The sequence below is a fragment of the Necator americanus genome, chromosome I, assembly GCF_031761385.1.
Source record: "Necator americanus strain Aroian chromosome I, whole genome shotgun sequence".
NCBI lineage: Eukaryota > Metazoa > Nematoda > Chromadorea > Rhabditida > Ancylostomatidae > Necator > Necator americanus.
In genome coordinates this window covers 8,173,885-8,194,894 of record NC_087371.1, presented here as the reverse complement: position 1 = coordinate 8,194,894, position 21,010 = coordinate 8,173,885, and the positions used below count along the sequence as shown (strand labels likewise).

The window sequence follows — 21,010 nt, the reverse complement described above, 5'->3', positions numbered from 1 at the left end:
CTTGGAATTACTTAGTATAACAGGCAACACCATGTCGAAATAATACATGAAACATCACCAGTTTAGGGGACGTCGTTGTAATGGTACAATTTCGACTGTATACATAGCATTAGGGTCTTCTTCTTCTCGCACAGTTTGTGATCTTTTCAGTTCCATTTGTTTGAAGGAAGAAACAATTTCTGCCTAAAAAATTACATTTATACATTGAGTAAACAGTAAAAATTAATCATCCAAAAACTTGCCATTCTTTCTGCAAATTCTAGAGCTTCTTTTGCTACATCGTGCAGACCATTTTCCCATACCAAACGATTTCCGAACGTATCCGTCAACACCGTCATAAGTGACAAAGCCTGTAAAACAGAAAATGAAACGGTGGCAGGTAAAAGTTCAGCAATTTTTTTTCTCATTTTCAAGCTTTTGCTTCATTTTTCGTCTTCTTTTTGCTAAACCCAGTACCATTGATACGTAAAATATGTTACAGATGTAATTCCATTTGAAAAAGTTGGAAATTCCTGAAAGAAATGTTGCAAGTTCAGATTTATTGAAAATAGTACGGACAAACGTTGAACAATTATTTCAGTCATTTTATTGTTTGCCACTTTTGTTCTCTCTTGTTGCTCTTTCCTTTATCATGTCCGTTATAATGTTTGTTCGTGTACAGTTACTGGGAATTTGTCAACGTTCCAAGAAAAAGAAAATTATCCCAAAGATTCCTAGATGTGACCAGGCGAACTATCAAGTTTGTAAAACGTTAACATAACGTTGCAAACGTTGAAACGTTGACAAATTCTAGTAAAAAAAAATTATGACATTAATTGTACAATAACTATTTTATTCTTTACACCCAAGAAAGAGCTATGATAATTAGCTTTTGCACATTAAGACCAACTCCCTGCTTTTTGAAGATGCCTGAAACAAAGAAACTAGTTCAGAAAGTAAAACACGATAAAAGAGCAATGAGAAAGAACAAAAGCAATTCAAACAACCGACAGCACAAGAACGGAAAAATTGCTAAACTCCTGCCTATATTTCCAATAAATCTGAAATTGTAGATTTTTTTCTCGCGCCATCAATTACGATCGAATTACATCCAACATAATTTTTGATCATTTTTATACGATCTAAAACAGCGCATAACGAAATTGACGAAGTTGGGATCTTCCATGTAAAATATATAAATAGTATAAGTATAAGCGTCTTCATGCCAAGTTCTCCCTAATCGTCCTGAAAAACTTCAAAGCTAACAGCTTGCGGAGCGTTTACGAGGGCGGCGCGTAACAAGAGGTCCCAGAAGTTTACGCAATGTGTTACCCATACCGTTTTTCAGGGCGATTAGAGGGATACTCTCATGGTGAAAACACTCCTTTTTAACCCATCTACCTAACTGGGAGTAAAAAAACTCGTGTTTAAAAACACATAAATGCCAACACACAAAGGATGTCAATAAATTAGCCGAGGAAGTCCGAAAGTTCCTTGGTAAAATTGTAATTAATGTAGGTAAAAAAACCGTAGCATGTTTCATTTTTTCACCGTCCAAATAGTGAAAATAGGTCAATATCTATGATATTCATAACTCCTTGAAAGCGCTTTCCACCACATACTGATACTCGCAATCAAATACCCCGCATTTTCATAATGAATTTGTAGTGATTGCTTAAAAAATGATAGAATCGGTCGTTTCTGGGTGATACCGTCTATGATGTACGCATTTTCGTGAGCAGCATCGTTGGTTATACATAAAGGGCAGATTCAGCCCCATTTTAGACAGTAGAAAAGGAGAAACGCGGTCATCCTAAAAGCTGTGCCTAACTCGCACTGCCTCGCTCTTCATCACCGCTCAGTACAGCACTGTTGAGCAAGTATCTCAGCCCTCTCGTTCAATCGTTAAACCCAAAATTTAATCACAGACACCAATTTAAACCCCGCCTACGCGATCTACGGCGCAATGTAGTTGCAGAGAGGGACCTTGTGAGACCATGCATTGGAGCGCTCTGATTAAAAAAGTTTGCGCTGCTCTTAATCATTGAGTGTCAGTACGAGTTCACGTCGAACAGACAGAGAGATAATTTTAGGCTTTATACAGTAGTAGTGCAGACCACAATTTACCTCTTCCGCAACGTCAGCATAATCCTGCGCGACATACAGTTTCATGCACCATTGCAACAATACAGATACACTTTGCATGGAAATCTTCTGGGCAGCGCATTCAGCCAATCGCCTCGGGTCAAAATGTCGGTGGAGTAATTTGACTAATAGCTGCTCACCATCTTCCTTTGAGTTCTCTTCGGATTTGATTCTAAAAAAATTACTTTGGACAGAAATTTCGAAATACTTTTTGAAACACTAGGAGATATAAGTTTCAAAGCAAAAAAAGAGCTAAACTTACCCCGCTACATGGTCTAGGAAAATGGCTAGCGTGCGCTCTGATAAAGCATCATTCGATTTGATCACAGATCGCACAAATGAAACTTGATCCATATTCAAGCAGAGCTCATAAAAGGACGATAAACACCTGAAAGAATAACATAGCGATACCATCACTGATTCGAAGAAACTTGACAGAAATGAACATGCTTCGGACCAAAGACGTTAGTCTTCTTCAACACTTCGCATATACTCTTTAAATCTTTGGAGCTGAAGGATTGCGTCGGAAGGAAGTTTATCACCGCCATTTGTTCATCAGCTGTTAGAAAACCGTCAGCATCTGCATGCTTTGCCGATAGATAGCCGAAAGCCCGATCCCAAGCTCCTTCGGAAAGCTGCAATCTCGTGATGATAAGGAATCAATGTCTGCCATAAATATAACATTATATTTAAAAGGCTTCAGATGAAATTAACTATGCATACGAATCTTTACATGACAAAAGTTTTTTTTAATGATCCAGAGAGAACGATAGAGTTATACCTTGCCATGACGACACGTACCATACCAAGTGAATCATTTTCATAGTTAGCTCCTACTCGAACTGATCCACTTTTTACTAAGGCCATTTTAAAAAACTACCACATTTTCAACTCACCTGATTACGATAGTTGTTTCCAATTCCAGATAACAAATGAAGGTTAGTTAAAATAGCTAAAAACACGAAATATGACCATAAGACGGACCCTTCTGATGGTTGGTTTCAGGTGTACATTAAAAACATCGGTATTAATAATTCTTTTGTTGATGATGGTGTCAAAGAAATCTACCAACATTAATAACTCCTAGCGTAGGTGTTTTTGACTGCGTTGTATATGTAGAACGAGTGAGTTTTCGGAGATTGTGCAACTTCTAAAAATCTATTTTCAAATATGCCAACAAAATTTCGAAGAACAGCGACTGTTTAGAGTAGATTTAGTGCAAAGTAGGTTAATTGTTTCAAACATAGGTGCTATAGGGTCGAGCTGGGCCCTCCTCGGTGAAGGGGGTTTAGCTCATGGGGTGCAGCTCAAGTGAAGGGGGTCCTTTCGCCAGCGGTCCCAAAATGAAGGGGGTAATTTCGCCAACCGTTTAACAGTGAAGGAGATCCTCTCCCCAACCGTACCGTAAGTGAAGGGGATAAGAGCACCGGCTCCGACCATCGCATCTATGGTTTTAAATAAAATCACATATAGAAAACGATTACCACATATTTGAAAAAAAAAAAACTCACAGGGTCTTTGACAAAGCTCTTTAGGGCATCATGAAGATTTTGTTGACTAGAGCTTTCACGGGCACGAGGAGGATCCGAAAAAGTGGAAAATCGTTTTGGGAGATTTCTCATCCGTAAATTACGCAAAACCTCGTGCAGCTTCGAAATTCTGCAAACAAAATAATGAGAACAAATAAAAATAGCAACGATCCTCCCATAAAAACAGGAATAAAATAAAGAAAGGGATAAATATAGTTGAAGAGGGAGGAAGAGGGCACTCAATGGGGCCCTTATTTCTCGAAGTGAATAATCAAATCAGTCAGAGCCACAAGGCCTAAGCAGTAGTCTCAGGGGACCTATGACATGCAAACTAAAGTTGCAAAGAAAAAAAGGAACTTAGAGCCTCGTAAAATAAGGGCACCACTGAGTGCCACACCCAACCTCGAAACTACATTTTCCAATGAAGAAATACCGTATAGGGACTGTAGCATACGTAGCTTCATTCGTCAACTTGACACATTTTTCTGATTCAAGATACCGTATCTAAAAAGAAACCCTGCATCAATTGTTAGAGTTAATGTGAAAATAAAGGTAGAAAAGAGGGTGAAGTGCACTAACGCTAGAGGGCTCAGGTTCGCTTTCCGGCCAGGGTACTACGAATTCAGCCAGTTGTTCTCCATCCGGGCCCTTTAATTGAAGGAACACTTCTCTGTGATCTGCGATGAAAGCATTATAGAAGCGTAATAAATTGAAATTACGTTTAGGACGAATCCTCTCTATACTGTATCCTTTATACTTTCTCCTATGGATATAATATTCTTGTACAAATATTTCAACAACTAACTGTGGCTAATATGAATAATAAGATAAAACAAAAGAGTAGAAAAATTGCATGTCTTTAAATTCAAGCTTAACGTTCATGAAATACGCAGATCAGAATATCTGAACCCACCTTTATGGCTAGACTCAGGTGTTGACCTATAGCAAATCACAGCTACGCAGTTCTCAACATTGCATTGGACCGCCATCTGAAATTTAAAAAGGTATCATATAATGAACGGAAAACGAAGTTAGAGGTATAACTCCAAGGGTCACAAAAAGAAATAGCAACCGGGTAAAGTGTGGTTGGAGGAAGGCACTCAACCGCGCTCTTATTTCTGGAAGTGAATCACTAAGTCAGTCGAGGCCCTGAAAGGCCCTTAGCATTACTCTTAGAAGATCTATGACATGTAGATCCTCTAAGACTAACCCGCCCTAGTTCCAACAAAGTTTTTCATCCTTCCTAGGTCGATAAATCAGTACCAGACTTGTCTGGAAGGATAAAAAGATTGACTTTACTCATCGGCTAGCCACCGTAATTCACTGTATAACCCAACCACACGTCCGTAAGCTTTAAATGATTCTGAACTGAAATGAACGTAGTGCGCATCCCAAACGGACTTATTAACGTCATACATTTCACACACACTTTTATGACAAGTAGGCTAAAGCTAACTAGAGAAAAAAGAGTTTTATTTTTTTAATCTATTTTTTCAAAAAGAATTAATAGCGCGCTTGAGTGCCTTCACCTGCCCCATCTCCCCCCCAAACTACACTTTCACTGGTAACCTAGTTATACGGTAAGTCCCAACAAAACCTATAACGATGGAAAAAGAGAAAACAATCAAGAGGAACTTGTAATGCTGCTCAAGTCGAAGCCTGCAACCTGCAGGAATGATCGAAGGATGTGGTGGTCTGTGCAGTCACAGAGCGCACACGGGTGAAAACTTAAACGTCACCCACTACCCCCACTATTAGGATACTTTAGAAATAATATGGCACTGTACTTTCTGGGTAAATAAAAGGCCTGGTGTCCATGAACTGCTTGTTTATAAACCATTTTCTAGTACATATAGTCAATGGCGAAGATGTGGAAATCGTATTATGGGTCACAAGTAATAACTGAATAGTTGTAGTTGCTGGAAAGTAGCTCGCTACTTTTTCTTGCGAAGTTTTATTTCTATTACCTCCTTCTATCTTTATTATCTTTATTTCTTTTCTTGCTCTCAGATCCCTCTGGTTTCTGATCACCATTGAAATGGTTTCAGATCAAACTTCAAATAAAACGAAACAAAATAAACGAAGAAAATGTTTATTGATAGACGATTCCGATACGAGTAGGTAAGTTGCTGGTTAGTAAAGAGGGAAATTTAACAAGCTCCAATGTTGGAATATTAGCTAGCAGAAATAGACTCATCGGTTCATATTACTAAGATAGACGTTTGTTCCCTAATGATGAACGCTTACACACGAGAATGAAATGAATTCAAATCTTATTCGTTTAGTGAATTCAAAGGACTGCTAATTAGAAATTTTGGATTCAGTTACTACCGTCTTCGAATGTTCCGAAACTGGAGGGCTTTCCAGTGCAGGAGTAGTATCATTTTCTTTAGCATCTCGAATGATAGCAGTGTCCAGAAAAAATCCCTGAAAAGAAATGCTAACCAGCTACCTGTTTTCTTCATCTACAAGCACTCTTATACCAACTTCGGATTTCTTCTCCTTATCGACCTCCTCGAAAGTTTTGGAATCTGATGGTCCAAAAATTACTCCCCAAAGCCAATGCCCACGCCTGGCTCTTGTGAAATTTCCAACTAAAATATTAGCTGTAAGTCTGGGACAAACTATGAAGCCAGCCAGAAAAATCAAGGAAAAGTGCTCACAAACATCTGCTGCTCCGTCATCGAAGGTTCTTTGTGTTGGGTAGAGCAGACATACTCGAGGCCAGTTTATGCCTTTGGTTTCCCTCATCGCTTCTCTTTGATATGCTGCAAGTACTGGTTCTTTCCCCTTTAGTTTCGATGCGAAAACTTTTCGTTTATTAATTTTTCTACTGCAGTTTGCTTCTTGCCATCCATGATTATTGCTCGCAATTCTCTTTTTGTGTTTTCACCACTGTTTTTCACAGAGCATTGCTTTCATGTTCGAGAAACTATAGTAGAGTTAAAAGGAAATGAAGAACGGTGCAGTTGTGTACGCCACTGCGCTCTAAGCGGCTACAGTTCGCGATGGTCCCATGTCGATTCTGAACGCTTTCTCCACCGCGAGGCAACTGCACCAAGATTAATGCCGTAGTGACAAGACTACATGTTATTCGCTTCTGTTGTTCGTTCTCCTCCAACAGAATCCTACCAGTACCCTATGTAGCACAAAAAAAATCTGTTGTGCAACTGCTGCTTTATATAACAGAAGGATTCTTTTTTTTCATCCAATCCTTCATTGCACGTCGTTCCCAACGCTTTGACCACATCACTCTCACTTCTTGTTTACAGTCGTATTCATTGTGTGTGCATAATATAACACCCCCTTACCCTCGTACTGCTTTATCCATTCTGCTGGAAGTAATTTAGGTTTCGATAACATCGTCGTCAGCATTGCTGCTTTGAGCTGCAGAGCAAGAATTGCAATTTTAAGAAAAGAGACTTTTACGAAGTGCTTGACTTCTCAGAAATTCAAACAAACCTTCCCTCGCTTTTCAATCAGCCGATTTACTTCCGGATCAAGATTTGTCTTATGGGTGCGGAAATAGTCGATATTTTTATCGAGAACACTGTCCAGAGTGTGCAGAACCTAGGAAGACAGACAAATTCGTGGTAGACTCCTAAGGTTTCACAGAAATGTAGATGCGTACTTTTGCATCATATGGTATTTTTCCTGAGAAGAACTTTCCTAGTACCTCATTCTCTTCTTTGGTGAGTGTTTTTTCAAAAGCCTATAAATAATCTATAGGTTTTCATAGTGAATTGCAATCTCTGCCAGGATTACCTTTTCCCTGGAAGCAATCTTAAGAATTTTCTGAGCCGTTTCGAGTGAACGTCGCTGAAAATGTTGCATTTTATGAACACGTTCGTTGAAACGCGTTCGAATGCGGGCCGTGAAAAGAGAACCAAATTCAAATTCGTAATTCGTATTTTTGCAATGGTTTATCGCCCCATAGTGGACCTGTGCGCTGAACCTAGCGGATCTACGTCCTTCGGCAAGTTCCCTTAAGCTGAGTTTGCTAACTAGCTAAGAGTAAGCAGAGAGGTAAGAGTAAACCACTACTATGATCGCTATGATTCCCCACCGTTCTGGCAAAATATGTCGCAAGGTGATTTTTTGATTGATCTGTATAGGTTGGTTACAACCTGTGCTAAAACTGAACTCGCCATAGAAAGGATGCTTTGCGTGGAAGAAATTTTACTCGCCTCTCTAGCATGTGGACTCCCTCATTATCTTGCACATAGGACTCTACTGCCTCAGACGTCACACGCGTGGGAACGGTGGGAAGGATCAAATCCGAGTTTGCTGAGGACATATTCTATACCGACCATATGCTCATCAACCGGAGGTGGTGTCTACTTGACGTCTCAGCGGTATCAGGAACGCTGAATGAAGCCCAACCCAGAAACGAACTGGATTCTACCAGCGTTTCTGCTGCATAGACCTGATAAATGCCACATCAAAGGTCATAGAGGTTTGTTGGGAATATGATCTGCTCAATCATTTACTCTTCGTCGACTATGAGAATGCCTTCGAATGTATGAAAACAAATGCAATGCTGCCAGCGTTGGCCGATCAAAGGGCAGACGCGTTGTAAGTAAGGACAGTAGTCTATTTCTACCACCAATACGCCACACATGTAAGGCTTCTCTACGGTCCTTGCAACAAACCCTTTGGAATGGGGATACGACAAAGCGTCGCTAGATATCGCCAACGACCCACGACTACGTTACAGCAAATGATAAATCCCATGCTTGGGAAGAATGAGGCACACATGTGACGAAAGGTTCATATCAAACCTTCGTTTTGCAGATGACACGGATATCTTCTTGAGAAGTACCAACAAATTCAACTATGGAGGGAAAAGAATCTGCCTCTTTAGTTGAATTTGTTGGTACTTCTCAAGAAAATAAACAAAAAGAAGACAAAGTTCAGAAGAACGTCTACTGCGAGGACGAAGGAGTACAACTTCGAGGCTACGAAGTAGTTGAAACTTTACCATACATGTCCCTAGGAAGTTGAATGAATATCGAGAACGACTCGTGCTAGGAATAGCGCGGGTAGCATTCGCATCTGTCAGGGAAGCTACGAAACAACTGACCAAAAACACATCTCATTTTGCCTCCGATATTAGAGAAATGTCTTGTCTTCGAGATCACCAGAACATTTCTTGAAAGCTATGATAGATGAGCCGACCAAAGTATCAGGAGAATCCACGACAGATGGGCTAAGAGAACGTTAGAGTGGATCCCAAGATATGCTAAACGCCCTAGAGAGAGATAGGCCATGAGATGGGGTGTGTTTGCAGCAAGCATGAACCAGCTGAGATCTCACATAGACACGGCTCGAAGACCTCAGATACTCAATGTCACTTACGAAACTTACGAACAACTTGGAGAACGATCTCGATGGAAATCTAGACTAGAAACGATGATGGGGCCCGCACGATCAGTGTAGAACATCGATGTTGGTATCTAATTAGCGATTTGAGTATAATTGATTTTTGACATCAAAACAAGCATGGAAGACCTCTACCCTTATCCAATCAAACACAATTAACAAAAATGGGTTGTTTTCGGAGAGACACATTTTCATCCTGACAGGTCAGTATGAAAATGTGTCTCTGTCTATTTACGAAAGCCGTAAAACGGGTTCCGGGAGCAGAAGAAAGTCTACTCCCTGCGATGCGACATGGAAGGGAGTGCACTAGTAGAAACTGACACCCAGAGAGTATTTACCTCCCTAAAATACTCACATCATCAGCTCGAACACCAATAAGGTTTGCTGCGTTGAAGTCGACCAGGACTTTCATTAAATCAACATCCTGGAATATTTCATTGACGTTTTTACAGCGTAAATTTGCATAGCTCCAATTCGGATTCTCTACTGCTCACATCTTCCAGTGGCGCAAATATGTCATCACGTTTAGGGCTTCGAAAGTAAACTTTTGCAGGTAGATCGGTTCCAATTTTCGCAGGCTTAAATAAGTGCAGATAACTGCTCGTGTTTGTTACTCGTTAACAGTTACAGTTTGCATTTTTGTGAGGAAGAAATGTAATTTAGTGCACAAAAAGGGGGAGCTAACCTTTTCTGTTCTTGATAACTTGGCCGCATGGTCCGACACCCTTAGCCGATGCGTCGGTGTGACTTTATTTTCATGATTGGAACACGCACGACGGTTAACGCCGGACATCCGTCTTCTTGTGGTGCTCTCTCCGATCGCCTTCAATAGAAATTAAAAGTGGTGAGACTTTCTGTAAAATTAAATTTGTGTTTTTTTTTTATAACGATGCTTTCTTCGTTTTTTTTTAAGCATTTGTGAAATGAATTCTATAGTCTTCTTTCCAAATGCGTCAGTATTAGAAGAGAATTTAATAGAGTAATAGAGCTTGATTTTACATCCATACTCCTTCGATATCGCCAGAATTTAGAAACATTATTCAAAGTATGGGCTTCTTCCCTTTTCCCTAACAATTATAGTAGGATCAAAACGACATGAAGCACAGTGCAATTGCGTACGTGGCTTCTCTCGAAGGGCGCGGTGGAGCGTACTGGATCCGTAGCGATGTTCACACATCGGTTCGAACTGTTGCCTCCGCCGCAGCGTTTCGAGCGCGTACGCAAATGCACTATGCTTCATGTCGTTTTGACCAGACTATAGCACAGAATGATGTGATAACATGAAATGACGTGATGTGAACATCATCATCGTAATGATAAAGATAAGGTTTTACGTTAGATCACGTAAACTGTTAGTTGCTATTTAAACAGCATTTCGCACGCATTGTTTCAAATTTTTGGAAGGATGTTACCATCCCGATGAGGACAACGTGCAGAGGAATAGACATGTGGGGAGTACATAGGGGTGATGTGTAATACACACAGTTTTTACGGCCATGAAACAGTTCACAACGTCCTATTTACTTCTTGACAAAATCTCTTTGTGTTGTTACACGGTACTACTTTAACTCTGCGGCGCACCAATCTCACGCCACACACACACACACACACACACACACACACACACACACACACACACACACACACACACACACACACACACACACACACACACACACACACACACACACACACACACACACACACACACACACACACACACACACACACACACACACACACACACACACACACACACACACACACACACACACACACACGACACACACGCACACACACACACACACACGCGCACACACACACACACACACACACACACACACACACACACACACACACACACACACACACACACACACACACACACACACACACACACACACACGCACACACACACACACGTTATATAGCATGATAATCAGATGAATCTAGAGTGTCTTAACACTCAGGTTTGACTGAGGTTGCTGACGTTACATACCAGGCGTATACTCCAAGAATTCGTTTCAGGTTCTGGACACTCGCTCGAGGACGGCACTTGTTCCTGTGAACTAGACGTTTTTCTCTCGTTTTTCTGTAACTTCTTAGGATAGAGATTTGAGTTTAAAAGGGGATTTTTTTTATATATTATACCACATGATTTATAATATACCAGTCCGAACATCCGGCTAAAGCCGGACGTCAGACTTTCTGTTGTGTTCGCTTCGCTCCCCTTCATTGATAAACGAAAATCAATATTAGTGCCCTTTTCTGTGAAATTAAACTTGTGTATCTCTAACAATTTTTCTTCCTTTTTTATATTATAACTGAAAGCAAAAGATTTCATAGTCTTCTTTCTAAACGCGTCAGTTCTGAAGAATATTCAAACTTCAGCTTCAAACACTCCGTCGATACCAATATGATGTAGGCACAATTTGAAAGTATTACTCGAAATTTGGGTTTTCCTCCTGTTTCCCTCCAAAAACTATCAATGAATGTTTTAGCACAAAATGACGTGAAAGATTTTATCCTACTGGTAAAGATAACGTTCTACATCAGATCATGTAAACTGTTCGCTACTATTTAAGCAGCCGTTTGCATGCATGTTTCCACTTTCTGAGGAAGCCATGCTACCAACTTAATGCGAACGGAGAAGGAAATAGACACGCGGAGGAGTCGTAAAGGTTAAAAGCAACGCGCCCAGTGGCCACGGCTACGAAACATCCCATTTACGTTTTGCGACCTGCACACGAAGCTATTACTCATCATTTGTGGGACCCGTCGTACCCCCTTCTATAGGTATCTGGCGCCATCGCACCCTCTTCTATAAGTATCTGTCGCCGGCGTACCAATCCGATGCCGGTGGACCCGTCGCACCCCTTCTTATAGGTATCTGGCGCCAGCGCACCAATCCGACGCCGTGGGACCCGTCGCACTCCATTTTATAGCTTTCTGGGGTCGAGGCAACAACTCGACTTCGGTGGACCCGTTGCACACCCCTTTTCGAATTTCGTAATACACGCACACACACGTGACAGAATAAGCCCGTTATTATATAGCATGATATATAATAACGGGCTTATTCCGTGTGTGTGCGCGTGTGTGTGCGCGTGTGTGTGCGCGTGTGTGTGCGTGTGTGTGCGTGTGTGTGTGTGTGTGTGTGTGTGTGTGTGTGTGTGTGTGCGTGTGTGTGTGTGTGTGTGTGTGTGTGTGCGTGTGTGTGTGTGTGTGTGCGTGTGTGTGTGTGTGTGTGTGTGTGTGTGTGTGTGTGTGTGTGTGTGTGTGTGTGTGTGCGTGTGTGTGTGTGCGTGTGTGTGGTGTGTGTGTGTGTGTGTGTGTGTGTGTGTGTGTGTGTGTGTGTGTGTGTGTGTGTGTGTGTGTGTGTGTGTGTGTGTGTGTGTGTGTGTGTGTGTGTGTGTGTGTGTGTGTGTGTGTGTGTGTGTGTGTCGCAAAAGGTAAGTGGGACGTTGCAACCGTTTCATACCCGTGGCTACTGCGTGCGTTTCTTTTACCTCTATGACTCCACCGTCTGTTTCCTTGCATGTTTGCCTCAGGTTGGTGTTATGCCTCCCTTAGAAAGTGGATACAGGAATGAAACCGGCTGCTTAAGTAGTAGCCAACAGTTTACACGATCTGACGAGGAACGAATCTTATCAGTGCGATGATGTCGTTCACGTCATTTTATTTTGAACATCATTCTTTGACAGCTGCTGGGGAGTACAGGAGGAAAACCGATATTTCGAGTAACGCTTTTAAATTTAATTGCCTATATTGGTAAAGAGTGTTTGAAGCTGAAGATTGAATGTTAGCCAAATGTAGAAGTGACGCGTTTATAAAGAAGACTATGAAATCTTTCACCTTCAGTTATAATAAAACAAGATGAAGGAAGATTGTTAGAGATACACAAATCTCAGAGAACAAAGAACGGCACTAATGTTAATTTTCGTTGATCAGTGAATGCGAGCGAAGCAAACACCACAGAAAGTCTGAAGTCCGGCTTTAGCCGGAAGTTCAGACTGGTATGTATACAAGATACTTCCTTCCAAAAAAGAGCTTCACAATTGGTGCACTCACGTCGGACTTCTTTTTTTCAAGTCTTTCGGCGGAATCCTGAAATCTATCACTGCATTGTCGCAACAATAAAAAAAATCTAAGATTGATTTGCTCACAAGTGTGACACTTTCATTTGATCCCTCTCCCTAAAATTACAAAATTTTGTAAGATGTGATCCCAAACATTGCTAACAACACTAACTAAAGTTGTGTAAAGGGGGATTGCATGGAGCGAGAAGGCTCGCTATTAGCTCAAAAATTTTTGCTCCACACTTTTGAAAGTTTGTTGACAACAAGTTTCCCCGCAAATCGCACCTGAGAACTCATGTTTTCAGCGCTCTCTGAGATCACCTTGGGTTTTTTCTGAAACGTGTCAGTTATGTTGAGGATTTTTTTTCTTTGAAACTGATTTCTCTTAGTAAAAATGTATGTAAATGTTGGGTTACATCTGTTTGTGGTTTCTTAGGAGGAGTTTTCCATTTCAAAACCCTAAATGCAAACGTTACATAATCTTGCCAGGATTTGAATATGCTCATGATTCTCGCCAGTTTACGAACATTCCAAGAAAACACACCTGTTTCGAGGTTTCATTACAAAGGGTCGACTTCTTGAACTTGTTTTTTCCATTATGGTCGAATCAAACTCCGAGCTGTCAGCCTGCACGTATATTCTGAAAAAATGGAGCTTGAGCAGAACTATAAAGATTGGTTCAATCCTCTACGCTAACCCTTTACGTCTCATTTCTGCGCGTTTCTGTGCTGCTCCCTTCACCTTTTTTGTCGGTGCCGTTGCAGGTACTAGTTGCACATTCTTTTTACCTCCTTGCACTTGCGTCAAATAGGCTTGATACTGGGTGTTTACGAATTGCGCACCTACTTTAGTTCCTGGAAATAAAAGGTAGCTCTGAAAGATAGTTCTTTTCACAATCATTGAGCTTAACCTCAACATACCGATGTTTCTACCCAACATAGACGAGAACTGCTCAACGAATAGGAACGAAGAAGAATGGCACTTACCAAGAGCCAATTCACTATCATTGTTGTTGTTATTGATATACAATAATGATAATTTCCTCCGAGGAATTCATAATGATCCTTTCATTAAAGAGCTAATTCTGGCGGTCGCTATGATCTGGTGTCCTTGGCGATGATCACCAACAGCGCTAGAATCGCAGTTACACTATTACATTTATTCACAATAGGACAGACTGAGCGATAGTTACGATCAACCAGCTCACAATCAATACCCTTCGGAAATGTAATCGCCATGTCGGCACACATAAAATGACTGCTTCTTCCTCGAATTACATCCTAGTCCAGCACCTTTCATTTATGAGATATCAGCAGAGAATTTCTCCAAATCATGGTTGCATCTCAATACAGCAAAAAAAAAAACAAACAAGAATCTCCCAAGATTGACGTTTTTAGTCTCCATTTTATGGTAGAACTAATCTGTATAGTAGTAACAGTGTAGTAGTATTTTGAACTCAAGTGAGATGTAACCATCCAGGAAACTAACAAATTGTTTGTACAGAGAAAGTATGAAAATGTGATAGAAAGAGGCACTCTTTACAGAAGTTTCATTTTTACATTACTACTAGTTAGTTTTCAACGAAGCAGCTTCAACACTGCAGCTCAGTTCTTAAAACGAACTATCCTGGTTGAACTAGAAGACATTTTTTCAGTTCTCTAATGAAACAATTCAACCGAAGGAATCTGTCTCTCATTTCTTATCGCTATAGCTTTACCACCTCTACCTATTTACTACTGGAAAACTGAAGCAGTTCACGATACATACACATCGTTACACACTTCAGACACCGTTACACACTTCAGACACCGAAAAGCACTGTGATAAGGATGGGTGAAGTTCAGTACTTGTAAAAAAAAACCCTGTAAACTTCTCTTCACAAAGACTACAATTTTTTTTATTTAAAGCTATAACTGCACAGAGAACAATGAACTGGTGGTGAAGTAGCGTACATAAGATCAAATACAAAAAACATTTGAACAAAACACCGTCACCGCTCATCCCTGTCTATAATCAGTGTATTTGATGGTATTCCCAACGTTCCATCGAAATGAATCGCCTAAATTACCGTATTACTCCTTCGCATCACTCCAGACAGGTTCTGTGTTAACAAACCTGCACTTGAATCTTCAGCTCTGTCCCTGGTTCTACATCTGATATTCTGGCTGCGTTGTTGGGAGCTCGTACAATTCCACTCTCAATACCATTCGTAAAGACCTTATAGCCTAAAATATAAAGCAAAGACAACGCTATCAAGTGCTTTTCGAACTCCTTCAACTTACATTGAACTAACGGTAAATCCCAGACAACTTCATAGCACCCATCGTCTATTACTCGAGCAACCCGAAGATTGCAAGGATTAGGGTGATGGGGCGTATCTAAGGAAGCTAACTGAGACTTAAGTGAATCAATGTCGCTCTGAAAAGCAAAATTCTATGAAAAAGAGACCTAATGCGGGAAAAGATGTTATTGATCTGAGATAACCTTAAATTTGCTTGTCATCTCAACCAATACTGCACTTAGCTCATCATTAATTTGTGTCAACTTTTCGTTTTCCACACTTAGTTCTGAAACTCGCTCTTCTAAGGATAAGATTCGATGAAGTACTTCGCACTGGAATATGGTGTTGTATTTTAATGCACTATCAAATGAGATTTGATAGCACCTCATCGTGATGGGACCTTTGATCTCCTCTTGACTTCGACCCCATGTCAACAGATATGTCTGTCACTACTGGCACAGGACTCGGCCTTACAGGTTTCTGCCTAGTACTGTCTCGCTGAAAAAGATGACAAAATATAAAAAAAATCAGAGTTAGCATGCTGAAAACGTTCACCACGCTTGACCGTCGTCTTGGTGCTCTCGGTCGCTCGACATTATGACCACGTTCAACACATTCTAAAGCGCGTCGTTGACTTTCTACCCATCCCTGAAAATAAACTGGATATGATTATGAATAAGGCAATTGAAGTGAAGATTTACGTTTTGCTGAGCTTCGCTTGTTTCTGACTCCGGCTCCGTTTGTACAATTCGTTCTTTGAAATAAACAAATCCGCTTCTATCTGCCCTAGCGGTCGTTGCAGTCGAAGACGTACCTCGCTGTCTGCAGAAGATACCAGTCCTTCTAAGGAACACGTGTACAGACAGCTTGAGTATTCAGATGATATGGTAAGCAGCATTTGGGAAAAAAAAGGAAACCACCAAATCCAACAGAGTAAAAAGAAACTACCGAAGCAAAAGTAAAATGACATCAAATCCCGTAAACTTACTCTTCTCGATGATTCTTTGCTGCAGGAACAAGTGTCACAGTCGAGGAAGACTCGACTGACTCCATTGTTGAGCTTCTTGACGGCGGTTCAAATCGAGAAGCTGATCTTCTAGTCGCTTTTTGCCTCGCTGGAGTGGAAGAAAGGGGTATTCTCACAGAAGGCGAATTAGAAACTGAAAAACAAGACCACTCCTATTGCGAAGAAAAATTCGAAAAAATTTAAAAATAAAATTATTAAATTAATTATAAAATTTATAAAAATTTAAACAGATGGAACCATCACCAGCCTCCACTTTCATCAGCACTAGAACTCGGTATCCGATTTTCTTTGCCTTCGAGTTGAGAAGTCCATGCTCGGTATGGTGAATGAAGGCTGAGGGACTGTGAAGAGTCATCTCCACATGTGCTGCTGCTAAGCATTTCACGTCGTTTTTCCATTGCCTACAATTGCTATTGTGCCACTCTGTTTCAAGGATGCCAGAAAAAACAACCAAGATTTAGTATTACCTTAACTACTGACTGGTCCAGAGCTGAAACTAATTTCCCCTCGACATCGAAAGGACAGTGTCTCTCCAAATGTTTCACTAATGAGAGATGAGACCCAGTATCCGGCTTGAACATCCTTCCTTTCCCTTGGCTGTACAGCCACTCACCTGGAATCAGGTAGTGGAACTAGAGTGCAGCTTCGCTGGGATAAGAAGCCACCTTTCAGTTGTTCTTCTTCGCTAACAATAAAACCATCAATATCCTGAAGCGAAGGGAGTATCGAAAGAATGTAGATGCGATAGTCGAAAGAAGGATTAAATATGCAAGGATTATTCGCTGAATATGTTCATTTAGAAGTCGTCGGTAGGGACAAAATGAATGTAGTTTACCTAGTGAAATGGATTCCAACTTTTCCAAGGGTAAAAGACGCATGAATTCTGTGAGATCATCAATGGTGTTCGAAGACACATCAAGAGTTAAGAGAGAAGGTGGAAATTTGGCATGCTAAACGAAGAAAAAAGCATAATTCACTTTATGTCAACATCAATATTGTTAAAAAGCAGGTGAACCTCGTTTTACCACAAATCAGAAAACGTTACAAGAATATATTTAGGAACAAAAATACAATGTATATGTCTTGGAATGCAAAAACTGACTCAACTTGGGTTCCTCGTGAAAGCTCCTCGTGTTGTGGAGCTCACGAGGAACCCAAGCTGATTAGGTGCAGCTGACATTGTGTCTGTAAAAGGAATCGTTGGTACGCTAATGCGCAGGTCATTCTTAGGCTCCCGAAAAAGGCTCCACTGAAGGCGCGTCTGGTTGAAAACATCTGAAACATCCGAGAAAGAAGCGTCAACTGGTAAGATAAAGATGTGTCCACCAATCCTCGATACAGCTAATAGAGTCACTCTTGTTAAAGTGACTTTACCGATTCTGAAGAAGCATTTCAAGACACTGGAGCGACAGGTGCCATCAGTTCCTGGACTCAAGCAAGTGCAACGACCAACGAAAAACGAAACTCCGAACAAATAGATTTCATTCTGTATCTAAAAGATGAAGAACAGAACGTCTGGACGAATAGATTAGCGCAGGGATGCTGTAATTTGATTCTTCTCTGAGATTCATAGGGTGACGTTCAATACGAAACCACAAAAGGAAAACTGACTCGTAAAGGGATGCGAACGAGTCACCCAAGGTCTCCTGAAGTAACATCGCAAATGAACCCGACGCTCAGCTCTGTTTTCGTCCCGGAGCGGATGTTAGTCATAAGTACATTAATGGCAGTGGTACTGAAAGTCTGTGTTGTAGCCTTCTAGTATATGGAAGTCAATTTGCACTCTCTTGATATGTGTAAGCGCACTATGACGAGACCTTTAACTGAAATCAAGACGGAGAGTCGATCGAACATCTGTACAAGTTGTTATCTGGGCCGTATGTTGAAGAACATTGACAGCTACGAGATGGTATACAAGAAAGATGTCCACTGTCTGTTTGGCAACTAATTTTTATTCTTTGGCTAAGTGTTTTTGGTGGACTCCCGCTTACGAAGTCAAGCTGCGAATCTGCCTGTTAACCAAGTTGACGTATCGTGATGTGCAGATCGAAGACATGGAGGTCGTCTATGGTAATAGTGAAGCTCGACTTAGCGAAAAAGCTGCTTAGACGTACGCTTGATACGTCCGGAGTACTACATACCACAGTGAAGATCCTTACACGGAAGTGGATGTAGTGATCTGTGTGTAGTGCGAATGACACGTATACAGCATCAACATAGCACCTTAGCGGAAAAACTCACAGCAGAAAAGATTCTTCGTTTCCTCGGTCATGCAAGGAACAGAAATCTTGACCGCTTTTTCCAACGTGTTTTGAGAATAAGGAAGAGTGACGTGGTCGAAAGCGGAATTTCTGGACTGAGGTGGTAAAAGAACACTCGTCGTCCAAAGACAGTTCAGTTTGAGACACGAGATAGGACAGGACACAATCAGCCACGAATGATTGTTGAAAATCTTGTTGAAAATCAAGAATTTTGGGCAGACCTATGTTCGAAAGAACACCTCAGAGAGGGTGCTGCCAATCGCTTTAAGCGATAAAATTTCCTATCCGTAAGCCTAAAATAACAAAAAATATAAGGGAACATTCATCCCTTATATTTCCCTGCCTTATCCTGTAAAGCTTCATTCCTGCTTCCATTTTTTTCCAAAACATTACTTAGTAAACAAAAAAGGTGATTTAAAATACGTAACATTAGACACACCTTGAAAGACGAGATTCGATTAGACGAGACATTTAGATGCTTAAGTGACGTTAGCTTCGAGAGATCAGGCAGAGAAGTGAGTGCATTCGAGCTCAAGTCGATCCATGCGAGGCGATGATTATCAAGTGCATTTGAAATATCCTAGAAACTTTGATCTATTTAGCAATCGGGGGATGAGAGAAAAAGAGGAATTTTAGCCTCATAAACATACTTCAATACTGTTACATGATAGATCCAAGGTCTCTAAATTCACAAAAGACCGAAGGTTATCAACATTTTTGACCCCATTATTGGAAAGAAAAAGAGATCTAAGCTGTCCGGCAAGTGGAAGAAACGATGAGAGCTTCTGGATCTGGTTATCAGTTGCATCAACCTAAACAAATGTCAAGAGCAGCCGAGAAAACTGAGTAAAAACCGCATTACAAACGTACCAACACACAGTTTCTGAACATATCTAGCCCTGCTACATTATGAAATTTGTTCGCAGAAATAATAAGCTTTCTCACGTTGCCTAAACGAATTAATTTATCATTCTAGAAATACTGCTATAAAATTACCAACTTACCGTACACTTTCCGGTGTTTCCTATCAATGCTGGTCAATGCTCGTCGGGAAAGATCGAGTACACCATTTTTACACACCGGAGGAGAATGGTCTTCATTTCTAAGACAACACGTATGCACAAAGCAGATGCGAGCAACAATACTTTGCTTTGAAAAAAAGACCTATTCGACTCGTCAAGGCAAGATGATGGATCTCTTGAGGAGTTGCAAGATGAACTCTGATCATTGTTATTAATCGATTGCGACGTGCATGGCGCCCTGGGAAGAAGAGCGAAGAAATTACTAGAGGGGAAGGAAAAATTGAGAGAATTAAAAGCGGAAGAGTGCAAACCCAAAACAATGAGTTAATCGTAAAACCTCAATTGATCACAAATTGCAGAAGATCAGTGACTTACTCCTCATCATCAGAATCATTCGGCAATCCGAGGTTGTCATTGCCGCCAACAGATAGCAAAGGAGAGACATGAATCGAAGGCAGAGTCTAAACGACCTTACGAAGTGAAGTACAATAAAAACACAATAGAGAAAAGTTAGGAGGTACTGACAATTTGGATTTATTACAATAATGTTCTTCCCCTATGCTAGAAATCTAACTATTCATAGGACAAGCATATAAGATTGAGGTTTTCTCTTTGAAAGTGGGTTCTGTACCCTCAAAACTCGCCTTAGGATAGAAAGCACTTTTCTTAGCAGATATGATTCTTGCATATTTTATCTGCATTCTATACCCTTGATACTGACCTGACCATGAGCTACGGAACTAACATGGTTATTTTGTAATTATCATAGCAGGTTCTGCGAACATTGCGTTCCCATATCAGGTACAGCAAGACACGGCTCTATTTGTCACTTCGAATAATACAGCTGTAATGCACAAAAAAAATAGGGAAAATCTCAGGACAATTCCTTTGCACATTAAATTACTATAAAGTGTCGCCGATCGGCGAAAAACATCTCGCCTAGAATGAACTCAAAGTAACTGCATAAAACTAGCATTTGTGTAAACAGTGGATTTCTTTGTGAATTGTCATAGGGCTAGGTCCAACTTTCACTATACTCCTACGTCTTACCTGTATGTAACTATCCCTCCTGTTTCGAAAAATCCTTTGTTCTGAAGAAGAAGAAAGACCAGATACTGATAAAAACACGGACCTTCGAGGCGCTGCTGTCTTCCGCAGACTCCACGTCCTCAGAGGCTTCCTTGCTTCCGTCCATGATCACGCTCTTAAGCTGAGACACTTCTTCACCTTCTCCGAAATGTCGAGTAGGAAAATCGAAAGCGGAGTTTGGAACGCAAGGTTTTCCGCCCTGCAGCCGTTGTTGCA

At 40.8% G+C, this 21,010-nt stretch overlaps 1 protein-coding gene across 5 annotated transcripts; it reads right to left on the bottom strand.

Annotated features, from left to right (window-relative positions):
* Window positions 1-54: 54 nt before the first annotated feature.
* Window positions 55-20,900, bottom strand: RB195_004862 (uncharacterized protein; the record flags this gene model as incomplete). Of its 5 annotated transcripts, XM_064182911.1 has the most annotated exons (47): window positions 55-179; window positions 239-350; window positions 2,107-2,296; window positions 2,387-2,512; window positions 2,575-2,759; window positions 3,197-3,274; window positions 3,636-3,783; window positions 4,087-4,157; window positions 4,233-4,330; window positions 4,567-4,642; window positions 5,985-6,080; window positions 6,141-6,247; window positions 6,317-6,421; window positions 6,965-7,040; window positions 7,116-7,223; window positions 7,285-7,365; window positions 7,419-7,472; window positions 9,391-9,459; window positions 9,530-9,613; window positions 9,721-9,858; window positions 11,035-11,127; window positions 13,107-13,142; window positions 13,202-13,231; window positions 13,400-13,447; window positions 13,531-13,573; window positions 13,659-13,754; window positions 13,812-13,968; window positions 14,035-14,156; window positions 15,109-15,173; window positions 15,230-15,339; window positions 15,397-15,532; window positions 15,599-15,727; window positions 15,780-15,893; window positions 15,951-16,043; window positions 16,097-16,217; window positions 16,384-16,555; window positions 16,670-16,823; window positions 16,890-17,035; window positions 17,088-17,204; window positions 17,258-17,372; window positions 19,123-19,263; window positions 19,334-19,495; window positions 19,554-19,633; window positions 19,688-19,785; window positions 19,848-19,943; window positions 20,081-20,166; window positions 20,838-20,900. In XM_064182911.1, the coding sequence occupies 47 exons, from the start codon at window positions 20,898-20,900 to the stop codon at window positions 55-57; spliced, it is 4,950 nt and encodes a 1,649-aa protein (XP_064034174.1). The 5 variants fall into 5 exon arrangements, with proteins under 5 accessions (XP_064034174.1, XP_064034175.1, XP_064034178.1 ...); XM_064182910.1 differs by lacking the exon at window positions 3,197-3,274; XM_064182907.1 differs by lacking the exons at window positions 55-179; window positions 239-350; window positions 2,107-2,296; ... (23 more) ...; window positions 13,812-13,968; window positions 14,035-14,156 and having other exon boundaries at window positions 15,105-15,173.
* Between the last annotated feature and the right edge of the window lie 110 nt (window positions 20,901-21,010).